This window comes from Vanellus vanellus (genome assembly GCF_965231255.1).
Source record: "Vanellus vanellus genome assembly, chromosome: 1".
Classification (NCBI taxonomy): domain Eukaryota; kingdom Metazoa; phylum Chordata; class Aves; order Charadriiformes; family Charadriidae; genus Vanellus; species Vanellus vanellus.
In genome coordinates this window covers 104,134,285-104,154,540 of record NC_138905.1, presented here as the reverse complement: position 1 = coordinate 104,154,540, position 20,256 = coordinate 104,134,285, and the positions used below count along the sequence as shown (strand labels likewise).

Genomic DNA, 20,256 nt, shown 5'->3' with positions numbered 1-20,256 from the left:
TGATGTAAAAGGTGAATAACAATACGTGCTGATGTACCAGGGAAAGACTGAGCTCACTGTCCCACTGGCTCAGATTCATAATGGTAAACAAATGTTGGGGACTCAAATATGCTTGTGCAACACGCCTATTGCTTATTATAGTTTGACTATTTTCCTTCAAAGATGCTGAGAAAGAGAGTCCCTTATAATCTGCAATCCTTGTATTCGCCAAAGGAGATACCAGTTTGGACTAATCCCACAGAACAGCAGAGCCCTCCAGTAGCACTGTAGGCTCTTTTCTGTATGTAAGGTAGAGCCTGTTCCATGAATCTATTTAATCAACTATTTCTCTTCCTTCAAGGTCAGAACAGAACCTTCTCAGCCCTTTTCCAACTCTCAGATCGCCGTGTTCTTCATATACTATACCATCATTACCCTTATCATTATGGGAAAAAAACGCAAGCAGAAGCTCCCTGGCAGATTATACTTATATTGGGAATATGCAGGCAGGAAGTGTTGGTTTGCCCACGCACTACTTCTAACTTGCACTGCTCCTTGTGTCTTATCCTCAGGAGTTTCTTTCCTACATCCCACTGAATACATGTCCTAGTGACTTATATCACTACTGCTGGTTCCAGGTCTGGTTAAGCACAACGATACACAGCAGCATTTACAGTGGCCTGCTGGAATGCTCAAGGCAATGCCTGCTTTTATATCTTCCCATGAAAAGCAGCGATGGCTTCATTACTGCCTTCCCAGCCTGAGCTTTGAAGCTGTAGCCACAGGTAGTCCACTGTAAGATTTAGTGTAGACCTGCACAAAAAGTGAAGTCTCCCAAGATTCCTATGTGTGTTTGGGTTTTTTTTTCTTCTATTCTTTTAGCTCTTAAAATACATGTAAGGACACACCATTTACCCTGCTGCCTCTAGTACTGCTCCCAGACCTCTAAAAGATTCAGAATTGTCGTGCTAGTACCAAAGCTATGAAGCGCCAACAGACATTTCAGATTGCTGAACTCTTAGCCGGTATGTGTTCCCAACCTATTAAGAGGAGGGGGGGGGAGCGAAATGAAATTGTTCGAGCGACAAAGCTAGGCAGGAAATTTCTGACATAGTTCATTATGCCCTGCAGCCTCTGTATTTCTTTTTATTATCGTTCTTTAGTCTTCAAGTCCTACATGTTCAACAGCCAGGGTCACTCTTAGAATTGTCAAACGTTATTCCCTGTGCAATCACTCACTCTCAGACAATAAGAAACTTCATTTTGTTTCACAGTCAATAATGTTTTAATGTCACTTCTTTTTTCATTTTCCTGCATGCTCTGCAATCCCTCCCAATACTGAACAACTGAATGCCCCTGTTATTGCTTTAATTCACCTCATAACAACCCAGATGCTTAAAATACTCTCCCAGGGGAGAAGACTGTGGAGTCCCAAATCTCACCTTCACATTATCCTTGCCAAAAGGAAATAGCATTTACTACCCAGTCTTTCATTAAAGGAATTCCCTCTCTTTCATGAAGAGGTCTCTTAAAGTACTACTGATCCATGGAGAGCTTGGTTCCTTACCTTCCCTCCAATTTGCTTTCCCTGAAGAAAGCAAAGCTGCTTACTCTCTTCATTTGAAACAAATGGAGGGAGGGAGCACACAAAAGTGCTTCCCGTTACCTCCAATGAGAAACTCCAGTGTTTTGGTCCATCTTTCCATGCTCCTGGAAGTTGCTTATATGGCTTCCTTTCCCTCCCCTTGCTCTGTGTGACACTAGGTTTTCCCTTACTTTGGTAAGAATGACATTTAGGAGTTGAACACCCTGACTTTCTCTAGGACCTTTACTTGCATGCTTGTTCTTCTGGGACAGGGCCAGAGCACCTCCTTTCCAAACTCCAAATCAGCTCCCTCAATTAGCCATTTATGAATTGCTCAACCCCAAATCATTTGCTTTTTAAGAAGATACTTAGATATGGACAGGTCCGAAGAGCTGATGACAAACCGCATTGCTGCACACTCCTCCCTCCCAAAGCTCACTGCTCCTCCAGCTCACCCGCCTTACTCTTAGGCACGGGCTCCGCGCCTGCTCCCCACCTCCTTTTGAGCACACCGTTCTGCAGAAGTGCCACTGCAAAAAGTTATGAAGTGTAATATCTAGAAATGAATGCAGCCACAAGCAATCTCGCCCGCTTCCTTCCAGCATACTAAAGAAACATTCGTGCCCTTCAGCCATGGCCATTAGCATGTGAGAACATCCAATTTGCAAGGCAAAGCTGCCACCTTGCACACCTTCTTCAGCAGAAAGAGCTTTCAGGTAAACAGTAAATTAAGTTGTCCCCAAAGACAAGTGTATTGGCTAAAAGCATGCGTTTCTCTAAAACAATTTTCCCACCCCACCATAAAGGATCACAAGAATACAAAACATGGCAATACAACAGCAGACAGCTTCCATTCCCCACTCCCCACCCTCCCAATTCTTCTGGTTTCTTCTCTGTTTACTAAGCACCAGCAAGATGCTGCCTCTCAAAACCTCTGTGATTCAAGAGATACAGATCCGGGGAGATTCTTCAGCTACCTGCTGCCTCTTATTGCTAATTAAGATGTCAGAACTCTTCATCTCCTTACACTGTAATTTATTAGTTTGACATGCTACAGAGACTATCAGCAGTTGTCACCAAATTACCAAGGCTCCCATTTCAAATGGGAGGACAGGTGCTTTCTGGCATTTGGAAAGGAAAGAAGAAAGAAAAAAAGAAAAAAAAAAAAAAGAGGGATGCAGAAGCATTTACTTTACTATCGCTTTCAGTCTGGGAGGGAGAAAGGTACAATCATTCCCTCTACGCATATTCGTAACACAATACTACTACCAATGAGTAAGAAGGACAATCAAACGTGATTCTCCTCTCTGGGGAGGAACAACCCCACGCACCAGGGGGGACTGACCAGCTGGAAAGCAAAAGAAAACACTTTTTTTTTTTTTTTTTTAAATAAACTGTGAGGGGCAACTCTGCACTGGCACAGGTTGCCCAAAGAGGTAGTGTAGTCTCCATCCCTGGAGAAGTCAAAAGCCATCTGGACATGATCCAGAGCAACCCGCTCTAGGTGGCCCTGCTTGAGCAGGGGGTTGGACCAGATGACCCCCAGATGTCCCTTCCAGCCTCAACTATTCTGTGAAAGACGCTCCAACAGGATTGCATTCGCCGCTGCTGCAGGCTCTTAGCTCAGCACCATGCACCTACTCAGAGCAGCCTCACCATGCCAGCTCCTCTACAGAGAAAACAGCAGCAGAAACACCCTCATCCCAGGAAATTCAGTTTAGGAATGTGGTTTCACATCACAGTTTAAGCTGATCTAGGGACCAGCTGCCATGGGGAAAAGAAAAAAGCAAGCAGTCTTGCTTTCTCACTTGCTTTATTGCTAGCAACATACTCTGCCTGTGCTTCACCCCCATAGTGAGCTGAAAGAAGAACGATCCAAGGAGTTACCTGTTTCCACTAAGACAGCAAGAACGCTTTTTTCTTTAGGGTTTGGGGACGGGGGGCAAACAAACCATTTCATTAGCAGCTGGGATATTCCACCAGCTCAGCCATACTGTGAAACGGCACCTTCAGACAGGCAGCAGATGGGTCGAGAGAGGCCGGGGAGCAGGACAGAGTGAGGCAGGTATGCGGGAGTGCCGTGGTCTCACTCTGCCAGGAGACCCTGATGGCGGGTCCCTAACAGGCCTTGTGGCAAGGCACCAGGTGAAGCAGTGCTGCAGGTGCCTGCTGCAGGTTACTCCCAATCACAGAGAAGAAAATAAAAGGGCTCCAAGCCACCATTTTTAGCACACAACCCTAAGTGAAAGAGGCTTAATGAAGCCTGGCTTCCTGTGCCTTTGGGAGGGAGGTTGTCTCCGAGACTAATGATTTGACTGCAAGCTTCAGCTGGAGCTTCTCCTACAGCTGCCACAGTCATTTGGAGGCACTGCTAGAGCCCTTGAAGAAAACAGACTCCTTCAGTCCCCTGCCTCCTCCACCCCCCTCCCCTCCCCCTGACTCAGCTACCAACTCTTCACAAGACTTGCAGGAACTCGTTCATCTCCAAGCTTTCTACTCCCAGCAAATTTGCGTGAAATTGGCCAAAGGGCTGCCGAGTTATCCAGGAAGGGGTGGCAGAGGAGGCAGCACGATCAGATAAGCCATCTTTCTCTGAGAACCCAGCCTGAGGAAACCCAATGAGAGGCAGAGGCTGGGAATCGAAAACCACACAGAGGGAAGAAGCGCTAGAAAAGACAAGGTAGAACAAGGCTAAGAAGGGCTTTTAAAGGGAAGACAAGCATCTTGCATTTGGCAGGGCAGAGGAGGGAGAACTAATTTGAGAGTTCAGGGGAATGAGCAGACAAGAAAAAACCTGAACAAATTTCAGAGACAGGGATGGATAGGACATGCTGCAGCTTACACTTCTTGGGCAGAAAGCCTCAGGTGCATGCACATAAGTAAGCACCAGAGACAGAGGTCAAGATTTTAATTTGTACAGAAATAGGAACTTGTAACATCGGCAGAGAGAGGCCAGCTCCGTTTTTATTAGTGCATTAAAATTACCAAGAGGCAGAGACTGTAGGAAGAGGTGGACAGTGTCACAGAATAGGCCCCTTATAACCACAAAAAACTAGATGCTGAAGCTGGGCAGGGTATACCCCTGTGGATGTAAGAAAAGTTCTGCCAGAGAGGCAGGAGAAGGCAAAAACAACAGGACTCAGAGGAAACCGATCCAGAAACAGAACAAAACTGGTTATCGCAAGGGCAATTGCTAAGTCAAGGAAGGTAACACTGGATCACGGCTGAGATGTAGAGCAGCGGGGGCTATTAAGAAAACCCTTGCAAAGTAAATCACAGAGACAGACTAAACTGGCAGAGAGCTGGGAGGCAAGAGCTCCAGACAGAGCATCCCATGGGGCTTGCGGAAGACAGAGCAGCTGCTGAAGGAGGAGGGGATAAAGCAGCTTTGCACTGAGGGAGAGAGGCTACCAGTAGCAAAGCAAATGAGAGATGAGGGAAAATGAGCTGGGACCCTTAAAGCATGCGAAAGGGTTAGAAAATCTACCTTTGTGAAAGGCATGGAGAAGGAGAGAAGTGCAGGGCAAACCCCCAGGTAAAGGCAGGCCCTTATGCCAGTCCTCTTTGTACAGTCACTAAGGTTTGAGGAGCAAATCTGAAGGTGGAGAAGGGGCTATCCAGGCTGGGGGTTGGGAGGAAGTATCATTAGCAGTATTCTGTAAAGCAGGAGAAGTTAAAGTGTTTATGAGGAACAAGGCAGAGGGAAGGAGCCGAGTGCTCTCCTAGATGGGGAGGTCGACGCGGTCAGGGGAACTCATGCCGGCTTCACGCCAATGCACAACAGCAGGAGCAGAGACAGCAGATGGTGGGGCCGGGAGAGAGGGTGGAAAAAGTGTCCCAGGGGGTGGGGGCAGATGCCACTGCGTCGGTGGTGTAAACAGGTATGGGACACAAACACTGACAAAAGAAGAGAGCTGGGGGGAAATCCAAGTGCAGGGTGCAAGTAGAAAGGTGGCACCGGGGGCAGCAGGGGAGGGGGAAAGCAGAAAGACCCCAAAGGGGGGAGAGTGGTGTTGGCTGAAAATCAAGACAAGCAAAAGTCTGGCTGGCAAGCCAGGTAACTCGTTACAGCATGGGTGATCTAGGCACAGGGAGGAAGGACCCTGGACTAACCAACAGCACTTGCTGAACAAGAGGGGGCTCATCCTCCAGCACCACAACAAGAGCTACACATGAGAGATGCAATGGAGAAAGGGATGTGCCCTTAATGACCACAAGTCTCATTTGATGTATGGAGTCTGGAAAAAGCTGCAAGTTGGATTTTTTCAGGATTACAGCATCAGCTCAGCAACACCACACCTCAGGCACCAGTCCAAATGCCCTCCTGCCTCCCAGAGCAACACATCTCAGCACACACACGTGACAAGGCAGGGCAGCGAGGCCCAAGAGATGCTCCGAAGGCGATACACCCGACTTCAGCAAGAGCAGACTTGCCCCTTCGTAAGGCTGCAGGTTTATCTGAAGGTCTGGAAGAAAGCCCATTCCCAGTTTCTAGACACAGAATACGTGTCTGAGGGTGACTAAACAGCATTTGTCACTAAACAAAAAAATCGTTCCCCATCAACTGAGAAAAGCAGGGTGTGGGACAGGTAAACCCTTCCTCCACCAATATACCACACTGAGTGTCCTCCTGCCTAAACTCCCCGATGAGCAGATGTATGCAGAAGTTTTGATCTTCAGCTACTTACTTAGCAGAGCCTAGTCCCCTCTGATCGGGGAGTTAAGGAAAGGCTTACATAGCTACCAGGGAAGGAGGCTTTTTATTTATCTGATTTCAACATGCCCAAGTTATCAGACTCTAGAGGAATTCAATTAATGAGAATAAAAATCTTGTTTGATGCAAGTCTGGAAGGGTGGTTTGGTTTGTTGGTTGGTTGGTTTTTTTTCTGTAAATAGCTGCACCCCAGAGATTTTACACTGATTATAAGCCTTAACAGCAACTGACTGATACAAGTTGAACAGATACAGCAACTGCACCAAAACACCATGCACGCTCGAGACCTGTCGGGGATGGACAGAGCTCAATGAGACCAGCACAAAGATGGGGAGAAGGGCAGGAGGGAGGGAGGGGAAGGCAGGGCAGGGAAGCAGAGGGGAATGAGCCCAAAGCAGCTGCTGATGCCATCCCCCCTCCCCAGTTTACTGCAGTGGGCTGCAAGTGGTGAGGGTTGACAGTGGTTGCATTTAAGCACCCGCTAGTACAGCTTCGCAAGTGCTGGCCCATGGCAGCGATGAAATAACCACCTCCAGACACAGGGGAATTATTAAATGCCCCACACAAGCTCGCAAGGCAAGGGCAGGGCACCGCTGGTGTGTGGCTGCTCCTGGTAAATGTCCCAAAGCATGTGAAAGCCACCCCCAGCACCCCAAGCTGGGTGCCCCTATGGAGGCATCCCCAGGCCCCTGCCACCACCACATCCCCTGGGTCTCCCTGTCAGGAGGGAGGATAACCCAAGGGGGCAGCAAGAGTGAAGGGATCATAGCACAGGTCGCCCCAAATTTCCGTCTCCGGCCAGGCCACCAGGGGGAAGGCACTGAGTGGATGGAGTACTGCCAATGGGGTGGGAGGGGCTGGAGGCCCTGACGCAGCTCCCACCCTTGCTGTGGCAGGGAGCTGGGCCCAGGAGGGGACATGGCACAACCTGCCACCACCGCCCACATCTAGGTGGGAAGGGGGACACTACCATGGCAGGGTGGCTGTGCACGCACCCCATGCCAGCGACAGGCCCTGCCCTGTGTTGAGGGCTGCCTTCCCTGAATGACTCTGGGCCCTGTGGGGGTGGATTTACAGCCAGAGACAGCAGCACTGAAATAACTTTTGCAGCCATGATGGCGTAACGAAGTCCTATGCCTGCTCTGCTCTGTGCCCAGGCTAAAAGGGTGACCTGAGCCCCCCAGTGTATGGGGCAGGCAGCCTGGCTGGCCAGGGCCCTGTGACATGTGCTGGTGGCCGTGCTGCTGCACCCAGCAGGATGGGGAATCCCCTTCGAGGCCCCGCTGCGCCCATGCGAGACAGCATGCTCTCTGTGAGGGTCCGTCTGGGCAGGCATGGCTGTGGGGACATGGGGGTCAAGCATGTCACGGGGTGAGATGAAACAGAGCCACTGAGACCCCAAGACCGCTGCTGCATGCTTGGGGTTTCTTTTTAAAAATGAATGTTTCCTGTACCACTAAAACGCATGCAGAAGCACGGCCCTGCATCCCTCCCATGAGCACTTCGCAGGAGCCAAAAAGGAGAAAATTTCAGCAGTGACCGCCCGAAGCAGCGAGGGTGCAGAGGCGGCCAGGCTGCCACGCTGCGCCTGCTCCGGCATCGCTCAGCTGCTGAAGGGCTGTGAATGGGGCACAACCCCTCGCCCGAGGTGGGACTGAGGGGCTCCAGCAAGCCCGGTGTACAACCCCAGCACATTAGTCCAGCAAAGGGTCATGCCTGGGACCGGGTTAGCCATCGGCACTGTGGAAGCGAGGGAAAGAAGGAACTCTGATAGCAATATAGGCTTTGGAGAATGTTACTCTGATACTCCTCTCCTCAGGTCGGCTTACTGGCTTTAAAGGGAACAGTAAGGAGGAACATTACAAATCACTGAACTGATGGGAACCAAACACAGGGTGCAAAACTCTTCTCATACAAACATTGTTTTAAAATCCTGCCATGAAGATAAGCACAGCTCCCAACACCAGCTTCCAGGCAGCTCTTGTCCTGGGAGATTTACCCAATGTTTATTCAATGCACATTTGACTGAAACTTGCCTCCTTATATCCAGCCAGGAGACCAAACAAACATCCATAATTTCCTCTGACACCTCCTAGCTACACTGCTCTGACAAAAGCAACCAGAGGCATCCAGTACCATTACATGCCAAAGAGAAAAAAAAACCTCCAGCTCCCTTACTAAACCACTTCAACACAGCAAGCGAGAGGGAAGAATCGCAGGCAGAACCAGCTCGAATTCATCAGCTGGTTAGGACAGCACCAAGAATACCTCCTGGCTGTATACTTGGGAAATACACGTAGGTATTTCTATAGCCTACTTACGCAGAAACCTCAGGAACTCTTCCTCCTCTTCCCTAAGGGAGATTCAAGACATTTGAGGTTTAACAGCTGCAACAAACAGTCTCCTCTTACAAGAGAAAATATTCAGGAACAAGATAACAAGAGACACAGTTACTGAAACAGGATGAAAACATGGAAAAAGCCTCTGGGGTCTAAGCACTGGCCTAATGACTGCAGACTGCTACTCAGAAAATCTGAATTCAAGTATACAGCTCTCATCACCACTTGCAGATCAAACAGGAATGGCAAGATGCAATTCTTGTCGCCTGCGAGAGAGGTAATCTAAGCTACCATTTGTGAGCAACCTGCTAAGCAATGCCACAGTCCCTGCAAACACACAGAAATAAAAACCTGCAAATGCTCTTGATCTTGCATTCATTCCCCAGTAGGTCACTGTGCTTAACACAAACGTTACTACTCTTCTGTTTTGGGGAGTTGAGGGCACGGTCCTTATTACACTTAAAACAGCAAGAGAATATATTCTCTATTCAAATTTGATGGCAGACATGGGAGATGGGTTAAAAAAAAGAGGGGTGGTTAGAAGGGAAATAACGCCAGCTATGCTCCTTTAAAATAGTTTTAAGTATTTTACTTATTTCACAGTCAAAAGGTATAGCAATTCCACAAAGCCAGCTCAAAATTAGCAAATACATTTTGGCTGTACACTAGAAAAGAATGCAGATGCTAAACCCATTATATAGACAGCAAAGTGTCATCAGAGCAAAGAAGGTAAAAATAGCAGAAGTTATCTGTAAGATGACTAAGCAAATGGGTTTTCAAAAATATGCTTTCAAATAAGACACCCTTTTCTTAGAGCTGCATACATCCGTTTAGCTTTGTTAATTTCTCAATTCTTTCTTTTGATAATTTATTTTTGGCTTCCCGCTAGCATACTTCCCCAGAAGCCTCGCTTCACCCTACCCACACTCAAGACTCGCATCCACATACAGAGGACGATTTAGAAACTGATGCTGATCACCCCAGTAACTGCACAGAACCTCTACTGCAGCACTTCTAGGATCACATATTGGAAAACTGGATTCCTGCTGTCTCCCACCCTCATTTCTACCCCCTTCCTCATTACCCCCAACTATCTCAAGGGTCTTCATGGCTCCACTGGCAACTTCCAGGACTGATGAACCCTCCTTCCTCACAGGACCCTTGCTTCCAGCACTTCTGCAGGCAAGAAACAGCCCACTTCTTTTCCAGGCCACCACCAGTGCTGCGGTTGGAGTTGTGTCCTCTAGCACCTCTCCTTCCCACACATGCTGCCAGCAGCCAGGCTTAGAGGCAGCGGGCCTCGGCTACAGCCATGCTGCTCTGCACATCTCCCTCTCTTCCAGCAACACCCAGATGTCTCCGTAAAGAAAATTACCCTTTCTTCAGCTTAAATCTCTTTAGGGACTTAGTTGGCCTCCAGACAGCTGCAATCACTGGTAATCTACATTTCCGAGGTAACAGCGGTAGCTGGTGCTTGGCCAAGCCTCTCAAGTCATTCCTCTGCCATGCCAAAGCCCTGCATATGGCTCCCCTCCAGCTCTTTCTCACAGAGGAACGGGTACCTGCCGGCACCCCAAAAAGCCAGCTTGTGCTGCATGCCCCAACCCCTGCCAGGAGCCCAGCCCTCCTCCTCCAGGAGCAGCGCACAAAGTCCTGGGCTGCCCTTCCCAGCAAGCGGGTTTCCAAGGCTCAAACCCATTACGTCGAGATCATTAGGATGCTTTTAGCAACTTATCCCAGTGGATCTGCTAGAGCAGCTATTAGGTATTTGACGCACAGTAAATCTTCCCTCACACTCACCCCTCTCATCCTTCCATCCTCCCCCAAAACAAACCAGCCAAAAGACAGGGACAGACTGAACTACACAGCTTTGCAATCCACATGAGAGCCAGAAGCAGCAAGGTGGCACCAGTCCAGAATGGACAGGGCTCTGAGAAGACGTGACACACCTCTGAGAAGACATGACAGACCTCTCCAAGGTATGGCTCCCTGACCCCTTGGCTGCCCTACACCTCCCCACGCAGCTCAGGGCAGTCTCAGATGGCATGGCCACACAATAACTCCCCACTCCATGAGGAAACCAACCTCCTTCCCACCACACGTTCACTGCCACTTTCTCCCCTGCAAAGGTTGGGGGAAAAAAAAAAGTCAGCCCGAGCACAAATCTGGGTAACTGCTGCCCTTCCTTTGCACAGTGGTCGCAAGGCAACAAGGGTCCCCTGCCAAGCTCCCTGGGAGCACCCAAGCCAAAGTAAACAGACAGCAGAACCATGTGCATAGCAACTGGCAGTCTTCATCCTTTACTTTTTGAAAAGTTATTCCATTTAAAAGATAAATGGGATGATCTCCCATGAGTTGCCCCACAAAGGCAGAGGAAGCTGCAGTGGAAGCAAGTTTTTAGCCTCACCTCTCCCAACTTCAGCAGCAAAAGGAGGTGTACTTCCAAGCACATCACAGGAGAGCTCTCGCTATGCAGGGGAAAGGGGTTAACCTGGGGTCGCAGCGGGACCCTGCCGGCACAAGTGGAAAATTCAAGAGGAGTGGATGTGCTGTAAGACCAGTGGAAACCAGAAAAGAAAAAACAAAAGTAGGCATCTTAAGTGAGACTTAAACACATCCAAGAGGGACACGATCCCTCTATACTCTAATGATGATGGCAGTACATGAGAGGCCACCTCTGAACACACACCTCTCCTTACACATAGGCGAGGGGGTGGGAGAAAGAGTAATTTGAGATGAGAAAAAGGAAAGTGTTTTGATATCTACACATGAGGACAAGCAGGTAGATTAACACCCATCTTGCAGCCCTTCAGACTCTGGACAACCTCTGCCCCTCTGCAGTACAGGCATCCCAGGCGGAACTCTGATCCCTGCCCGCAGGCAGGGCACCTGAAGCTGATCTTGTTCAAGTCTGCCTTATTTACAGCATAAAGGAGCAAGCGCTTGGCAACTTAAAGCATTTGGCAGCTACACACTCTGGATTAGATTTAACTGCTGACTAGCTCATGGCATGGGAATGATTAGACATAACAGCTCCTTACATGCCACTGACCCATAGATTAACTGTGCTGCTGGAACACTGATGGCTGGAATGAATCACAGCAGCTCCAAGTTACAGTCACGTGGGCTATGTGCCACGAGCATAACAGGGTAGGAAGGAGAGGCTGGTCCCATTCACGTAGGGTAAGTGAGAGAGCTTGTGCAGGTAAGTAACACCATAGAGCTCAAAGTAAAAATCAATTTTCTTCTCCTCCTAACACCAAGAGTGAAATCAACTGGGGCATAACAATCCCTTCCACACTATGCTCCCAATACACCTAAGAAAAAAGCAGCCTGCTTGCTTAACTACAGCAAGTGAAACATCAGCCCTAATACTGCACTTTTCCTCCAAAAACAATCCCATGACACCTTTTAAGCCAGTCTCTCTACTTCAAGGAGCTGAGAGCAGACAGAGCGACTTGCCTACAATTACATCACAAGTCAGAAGAAAGCACTGGAATTTGCATGCTGTGACTCCTGCTGTAGGCACCGGATAACACTGCAGGCACAAAGGTCAGACCCTTCAGCAGGAGCTCTTAAGATATTGTCTGCAGGCCACAAGCAGTCAGCAGAAAGCTGGGAGATGGCACGCCGCCAGCTTGGTTTCTCTTGGTATCCATGCCCTTCGTTGCAAAGCGCCTTAGCACCTGGTGGGGTAGTTAAACCATCATCCCCTGCAAGACGGAGCAAACATCCCTCCTCCGTACCAGGATTAGACAGCAGAGTAAGAAGATGGGGTATGGGAACCTCCAGGAGAGGAAGGCACAGCTTGACAGCTTATTCAGGAGACGGAGGAAGCTGAGGACCAAGGATTATATGAGAAGGGAGGGAGCAGAAAGCACTGAGCCGGGGAGATGAAATGATATGGTGAGAAGGGGCAGAGTACTTTGAAAGCACACCAGAGATAAACGCATTCAGATAATTGCTTAGAAGGGAATAAATATTAGTAAGTACTATAATTACCTCGAATGCTTTACAAAGCTGTAAGAAGAAACATAACTAGAAGAAGGGCTGGCACGCACGCTCATTGGGAGCTCCTATTTCAAGCTAGCAAGAAGGAACCAACAGGCCTGACACCCAGGTTGGTAATTTCAGCCTGGCAGCCAGCCACAGCCCTTTGGCTAGATCCTAGGTACGGGGTAACTTGAGTTAATAAGTGCCAGATTCCAGCAGTACGGTTTTCCGGAGTAAAGAGCTTCTGGACAACTTCTGGCAACAAGCACCCGCCTTCTCCCGTGGCTCTTACTCGAGGTCCAGCTCCACTTTCAGAGAGATTTGGAGGAACCTGGGCAGATTCCTATATCCATGGTAACGATGCTGAATGGTGACAGAAAGATTCACCCAAGAAGTCAAAAATCTCCATTTATCTAAGCAGCCAAATCTTGATACCTGCGCTCTAATGAGAGGCTGGAGCCCTTCTTTCCCCGAGAGGCAAGCAGAAACCTTTTTGCTTTTTTAGGGCTCCATATGTCATCTTCAAGCCTCCATTTCTCTAAAGGCCTCAGAAACTATCCATTTCACACAGCAGCCTGCGTCAGTGCTGAGCTCCTCTCAAACACAGATATTTAGCGCCACAGAGTCCATAGAAAAATGCATGTACCTCACCCTGTCCTGCCAGCTCCCTTTTAACAAGCTTATCTACTTCCATACAAAGCCCAAAAGCCATAAAAGTGACAGTGTGCCTCGGGCAGAAAGATCAGGGGCAACCACCAAGAAAGCAAACAAAACAAAACAATCCCCTAAAAACCCAGAGGCATCACCCATTCCCTGCTATTCCCCTATAAACACAGCGACTCCAGAGGGGAACGCATTTGCTGGGAAGTAAGTCTATCCGCTTTTGTGTGTGGAGTAGAGAACACTGGGCAAATGATACTAATTCCAGTCTCACGCCACTAGTTAAAACAAACCAAAACTTAGCAGCGCCACAACAGCTGTACATCAAAATCACCTCCAACCATGTCAGACCCTGATGAGCTGTTTTGCAAGGGCCAGAAAAACAAAACCCAGAACATCAAACCAAAGAACCGGCATCAGAGTAACGCTCAACGCTGCTAATGGCCATGAAGTTACTTTATCCAGCATATGCTCTGGATCCAGATGGTTTCTGCTATCCCGACGGGGCCAACTTCGTTGCCAGAAACTGCACAGGAATCTCCTTATTCCTGCACTTCAGCAGCAGCCTCAGCCCTTCCCACTAGCAAAGTCTTACAGCTGCCCAGATCAGAAGAGACAAGAGAAGCACTAGATGTTTTTTCAAGTCCCAAATGGAATCAATAGCTTGGTAGGAAAGGAGTCAGCCAAGAGGGGTGGTAAGCATGTTGCTCAGGAACAAGAGAACAAATATGGATGGATCTGCATTACCCCCGTTTCTTTTCTACTCGGGAGTCTCTGACGCTTTAAAAGCTATGGTGTTGGGTGAAGGCCAGCGCCTGGTAAGATCCATCCTCCAGAGCCTGTTCTCATCTATCTTTCTTATCAGTTGGGTTCTTTACCTTCCTTCTTCTCCCAGTGCTTTCCCTCAGCTCATCTTTTTCCCCTCTCCTCCACTTAACAGTTGGCCACCTCTTCCCTCCCTGTGCACCTCTCACCCAACAAGAGCGGGAAACAGACCTGGAAACACCAAGGAACTAGCTGCAACAGACAAAAATTAGGAAGAAGGAGCCACAGGAAGTGGCTTCAGCCAGAAACCACAGATTAAACACTATGCAGGGCAGAGCAGGCAGCCTCTGCCAGGAGCTGGTAACAGTTGAGAGCGGCTGCAGTCCGACCCTGGACTCACCTCACCCCTTTGGCAGGGCTGAGCAACTGGTCGCACCTCCTGGACCCATGGTACCAAGGCCCTGGTACATGAACAGCAAACTGGGGTAACCCAATGAAATGAATCCAGCGTGCCCTCCGGCCACCTGCCTCCCCAGTGACCCCCCTTCCCTTGGGCCCCTATAAACATCTCCAGGACCACATGAAAAACAGATCTACTCCGAACTCAGACAAGCTGCCCAATCATCTCTGTATTTACTGGTTTTGCCAAGTTATTTTTCAATCCAAGCAAGTCCCTCACGTAAGCCCCCTGGACTGCACCCTCCCCTTTCCATGCCAGGCAGAAACCAGCCTGGAATAACTCCTTTCAGGAGCAGTGCTGCTTCTTAGCATTTCTGCAAGTGCCGTGAAGCAACAGTAGAAGTCCTGACTGTCAAAACCTCTCCCTTTTCCAGAAAAGCTTCCCATCACTTAACTGAGATGGTCTGGGTTTGTACTTGTGTTCAATTACTTATTGAAATGTGACTTTAGCATCAGCTAGAAAGGCAAGATTTCCTCTTGTCTCGTTGCCATTTGCTAATTACACCTCCTAATGACAAAGAGCTTACTAGCATACATCATTGGAAACATGTCCTTAGTACTCTGATGGAGACAGGGTGAGCAACAGGTTTAGAGCCAGAAGTGACATATATGCAGGCAGACATCCTAGACCCACCGAAGGCAGCTGCAGATTTAATTTCTTTGTCTTGCCATCTGATCAAACCCCACTTTGTCAAAAATGGCTCCGTTTTAGCCTCTTTATAGCTGATAAGAAACAGATGCTAAACATCTCCTAACATTTAACCAGAGAACCATTCCTTAAGAGGGTTTTATATGACTAGGAAAGAGATGCCAATATAAAAATGGAGTTGAAACCAATTTAGCAGGTTATCATTAAGGAGTATTTAGCAACTTAAAAGCCAGAGGCAAATCACAATACTGCAGTTTTCCAGACAGTGGCTGGAAGGCCTAAATGTCCTTGATACCAGCAGACAAGCCAAACCACGAGCAGAAGATCCCTAGCAACAAAAAGAAAACCCAATTGTGCTTGAAAAGCTCCCCCCTTCATTTCCGGTAATCTTCCTGGTGCTGTAAGTTTCTGGGCAGGGTCTGCAGATTGCTAACTATCAGCCAGCAAAAAGCACTCTTTCAGGTTATAGCATACTCCAATTCATCCGAGTTAAACCAACTAAAACACCTCTGGCTTCATATTAGACTGTATATAACCTTTAGGACAATGGCTGAATCTATGACTGATTTTGTAGGGCTAAGAAAGAAGCCAAGAGAGACCAAAAGGAAGAACTTTAAAAGAATTTTTATTTGAAAAAAAAAAAAAAAAAAACAGTTTCCTGGTTCAAAAAATTCAATAAGCCTCCCAACACAGAAGCGATGTTCTCCTTCCCAAGCTCCCTATGACCCTCTCTCTCCTGCCCCCCTCTCCGTGGTCTGCAGCGCTGTTTATTCTGCCTTTCACTTTATATAATGGGTCTGGTAAAAGTGTTCCAAGTATACATTCGATTTACAATAAAAACTGCTTTAATAAAGACATCTAACTTGATGGAAGGTCAACTAAAAGACGACAATTCACATAAACCAAAACCTCCAGTGTAAATAAACAGGATCTGCAGGAGCCTCAGGATGTCAGGCAGTCTGGCCAAGACTGCAGGGAGGGAGTCTTCCTCTGAAGAATGACATTTGGGGATGTGCAAGAGCGGAGCCTGCCAGCCCGGCACCGACGGGGCGGCAGGGCATGGTGAGGCAGCCTCCCACCGCACTCGGGCAACCCAGAGGGCCAGCTGAACCTCACTCAGAAACCAGGTGACAACCAGGGCCACCTGCAGAGCCCCCATCCCACACATTCCTCAAACACAGCCCACCCTGGCCCATGGGATCGGTCTGGGTCCGGCACCGCACACCATGGTGATCTAGAAGCAGCAAAGACAGGAGGTGACGGCAGCACAATCCGCTTGCAAAACGAAGCTCGCGGCAGAGCGCTTTGGGCAGACGCAGATGGAGAAAGCACGATCTTGGCCACTGTTGCTAACCATGCGTCGCGGAGCAGATGAGGCGCCGGCAACATCCCTGGGCCGCTAGCTTCGGTAAACAAAAACAACCCGAAACCCCGTGTGTGCAAACACCCACTCTGCCGTTTTATCCGTCTGTTCCCCTCCAGCCAAGCATCCTTCAGCCCTATCGCATCCAGCCTCGTGTTTCAGCCACTGACCCCCCCCAAACCCCAGCGCCCGGGCAGGCAGCAGAAGAGCAGGAGGGTACGACAGCAGAGCACTGGAGCGGCATTCAAGGGCACACTGCTGCTCCCCGGCCAGCACCCCTTCCCCTCCGGGAGCCAGGCCTTCAAGATCATCTCCAAGAGCTGCCCCTGCATCATTATTTCACTCCAACGTGCCATTTGCAAGTGAGCTGCAGTTTCAAGACCTTACGAAGGCTTTACTCCCCTCTAGGAATCGCAAATAAATCACCAATTACTATGCATGAATAGAGAGAGGAAGAGGGTAATGAGTCTATGTACATATATACATATGCAATGTTTGAACACAAAGAGCTGTAAATTGCATTCACAGGTGGTATTCTGGAGACTGCAGGAGACTCAAAAGCAGAACTATTCATAAACCAGTCACCGACATGAATGAATTCAGCATTCCCCAGAAGCCTATTGTGTTTCCTATATATTACACTATAAATATGAGGAGTATCAGACTTTGCATCCCTGCAAAAAAGAAGGTAAATCTTACCACTACACATAGGATTAGCACTGGCTGGCACAAGTATTAATGGTCTCATCGCTGCATGAGGATTATTTACAGCACTTGCTCTATTTTCCCATTTTGTACTTGCTGTGATGAAGTGCCACTTGTTTAAAGAACCCTGTAACAAACACTGCAGCAAGAGGGGAAAAAACAGCCGAGATCTACAAATGTTACACCCACATGCCAGATGTGGGTTTTCAAACCCTGGTTTTGCAGTTACTTGGATTCTGGTAGCTAGTTAGTGCTTGGTATATTACATTAAATCATCCACCGGCTCTTTCCATAACCACGATTCCTCCTTCAGCAATGCAAATGAGTTTGCAAAAGGATAAGGAAAAATTGAGTCGCGTTTCTTTTTCTGCATATTCAACCCGTAGTACCTTACTGTATATTCTAGCATTAACATTACTTGTTTGGAAAGCAACAGTCTTTTCTTAGCCAGAGATCCGTGTTATGACAATAAGGCTTTTTTACTCCAGCCTCTTCCCCGCTAAGTCAAACGATGTCTCAGTTTTACAAACAGCAACCTAAAGCACTTTTGTGCAGTCAAAGGTTTTGAGGCACGGTCACGCATCCCCAGCTTTGTTAAAACCAGGAGCTGGGCAAATGCAGATCAACCGTCTAAAGAAATCCAAGTGATAAAACACCAAAAGAAAACTAATTCCAAGCATACACGTGGCAGGCTTCCTACCCCTAAAAACAGCCTCATGTTTAACGCAAGGAGACCAGCACAATGTTTTTACAAACGAAGCATGTCCATGGGATTTGGGGACCTCTGAAAAGCAACCAGTTCTCCGGGCAATGGAAGGCACCTTGCAGGTCATCCCCCGGGGAGAGCGAAGGCTCATTAACAGCCAGTTTGAGGTCAAACCCAGAAAGCCAGTTCCCGCAAGCAGGGAGTCGGGGCGGCCTCGGCAGCCAGCCAGGCACCGGGTTAGCCCCGACGCGGGGTGTACAGAGCAGGCCTGCGGGTCCCACTTCTGTACCGCCGCGGGAAGCCTTCGGCAAGACGATGCCCTCTGCTGCTACGCCGCCGCATCAGCCAGACGCGCTTCGGAGCGGCACGCAGGCAACCCACCGCTCTTGCTTGCTCACTCACTCGCTCGCTCCATATTAGGAAGACTTAATCCAGAATGGTGTTATTGTTCTTCAACCGGAGAGATTGAGCCCGTGAAGCGAAGGCAGAAAGGGATTGCCGTTCGGCTACACCCATCTTGCAGGCTACGACAGACTGTCTGTACTCACGGAGCAAAGCCACCCTTGATAAACTTAGCTTTAAGATGGCTTTTTTCAGGGAACCCAAGGAAGCAAGCTACTGGTTAAGGGAAGTTTGAACCTCCTCCAAAACCATTTCAAAGAGTTATCTCTCTTCCTCTTTCCTAAAGACTGACAAAGAGCATGAAAAACCACACACACACAAATTGGAGATGTGGAAGCACGACTGCAATTCAAGTAAAGATGTTGCTTCCAAATCAGCAGAGCAGGTATGTGACAATTCTCAAGACAGTAAAATTGCCAGCCTTGCTGCTTCTTCCCTCAACAGCATTAATGCCAGCAGAAAATCTTACCAGCAAAAAGGCAAATCAAAACAACGCTGAGGTTGCTCCATACACGCACAAGCAGTGTGAGGGTGCCCTACTGTATTTTCCACAAACGTTCCTACCAACTCATCAGTACTCAGCCAGGCACATGGGCTGCCACAGGAAAAAAAAAAAAAAAAAACAAAACGTAAGAGGCATTTTGATTGTCTCGTATTCTGCTTTTCCCAAATTTGTAGGAAGGGATCTTGGATAGCTATGGCCACCCAGCAGTGGTGGGTCCCAAAGGACCTGACAGAACTGCGTACAGTCGTCCCCTGGGCAGGCACTTGTGGGATGGGACAAAAACACACGTTTAACGGTTCACGGGGTACCAAACGCAGGCAGGCAGAGAAACAGGGACTATAGGAGGAGTTCGGAGAGACAGCACAAAGCAAGTAAATCGCGTTTTACGACAGCAGGGACTGCTTTCCCTCTACATTTCAACCTACTCTTCGAGAGCCAAGAAGAGGACTTTGTGTCTGCAGCCTTCCTGACCCCCGGCATTTCCTCTGCCGTCCCCGTACCAGCCCAGCACCGACCCGTGCCTCCCTGCCCTCACGATTCCCCTCCGAGACGCCCCCCGACCCCAGCAGGGAGCAGCCCCCGGGCCCGGCCGCTCGCCTTCCCAAGTTGATGCCGGAGCCCGGCGCGGAGGAGGTGCCGGTGCCGGTGTCCGTCCCCTCCGCTCCCACGCCGCGGCAGCCCGCTCCGGCCGGACACCGGCGCCGCGCCCCAGGGCTCGGCGAGGATGGTCACCGGGGTATCGCAGGTGGAGATGAAACCCTCAGTTGCTTTTATATATATATATATATTTATTTATTTATTCCTCCGACCGCAGAAACAGCGCGGGCAGTGACAACTCCCAGGGGAAGGCGCTGGGTATTTTCGCCAGGGGGGACCCTCCCGGGAGCCCAGCGAGGGGAGGGCACCTACCCGAGGGGTCCCGTCCCGTCTCACCCCGCCCGGGGGACCCCCATCCCATCCCGTCCCGTCCCCGCCGGCGGCCGGCACTTACCGAGGAGGAGCAGCGAGGCCAGTTGCGGCCGCAGGGTCCGCATGGCTGCCGGGGCGCGGGGCGGCGGCCGCCCTTACCTCCCGCCGCGGGGCGCCGCGGGCAGCCGGCTCCCGGGGCAGGCGTCGCGCCGGGCCCGGCGGCACAAAGGGAAGGCGGCGGGGCCGGCACGGGGAGGCGCCAAGGCAGGCGGGGGCATCGCCCCCGCAGCGGGGCGGCCGCCGCGCCTCCCCTCCTTCCCTTCTCTTCCCCTCCCAGCCGCTCCGCTCTGCTCCCCGCCGCCGCCGACGGCTCCTGGGGGAGAGGCAAGAGGCGGGGGAGAGATCGTCCGAGACGCGGAATAAAAATAAATAAAATTTAAAATAAAATACGGGGAAGGGGGGGGGGGGGGGGGCACAAAACCAAAAAGACCCTCGCCCCGCAAAAGTTATAAAAATAAGCGGG

The 20,256-nt window shown here is 49.5% G+C and overlaps 1 protein-coding gene across 1 annotated transcript in view; it reads right to left on the bottom strand.

Moving 5' to 3' along the window:
• The window catches only part of IGSF3 (immunoglobulin superfamily member 3), a 103,134-nt gene extending 83,206 nt beyond the window's left edge, over positions 1 to 19,928 (bottom strand). Inside the window, exon 1 of the mRNA XM_082498230.1 lies at positions 19,816 to 19,928. Within this exon, the coding sequence (XP_082354356.1) occupies positions 19,816 to 19,858 (43 nt within the window). The 5' untranslated portion in view covers positions 19,859 to 19,928. The remainder of the gene's footprint in view (positions 1 to 19,815) is intronic.
• Between the last annotated feature and the right edge of the window lie 328 nt (positions 19,929 to 20,256).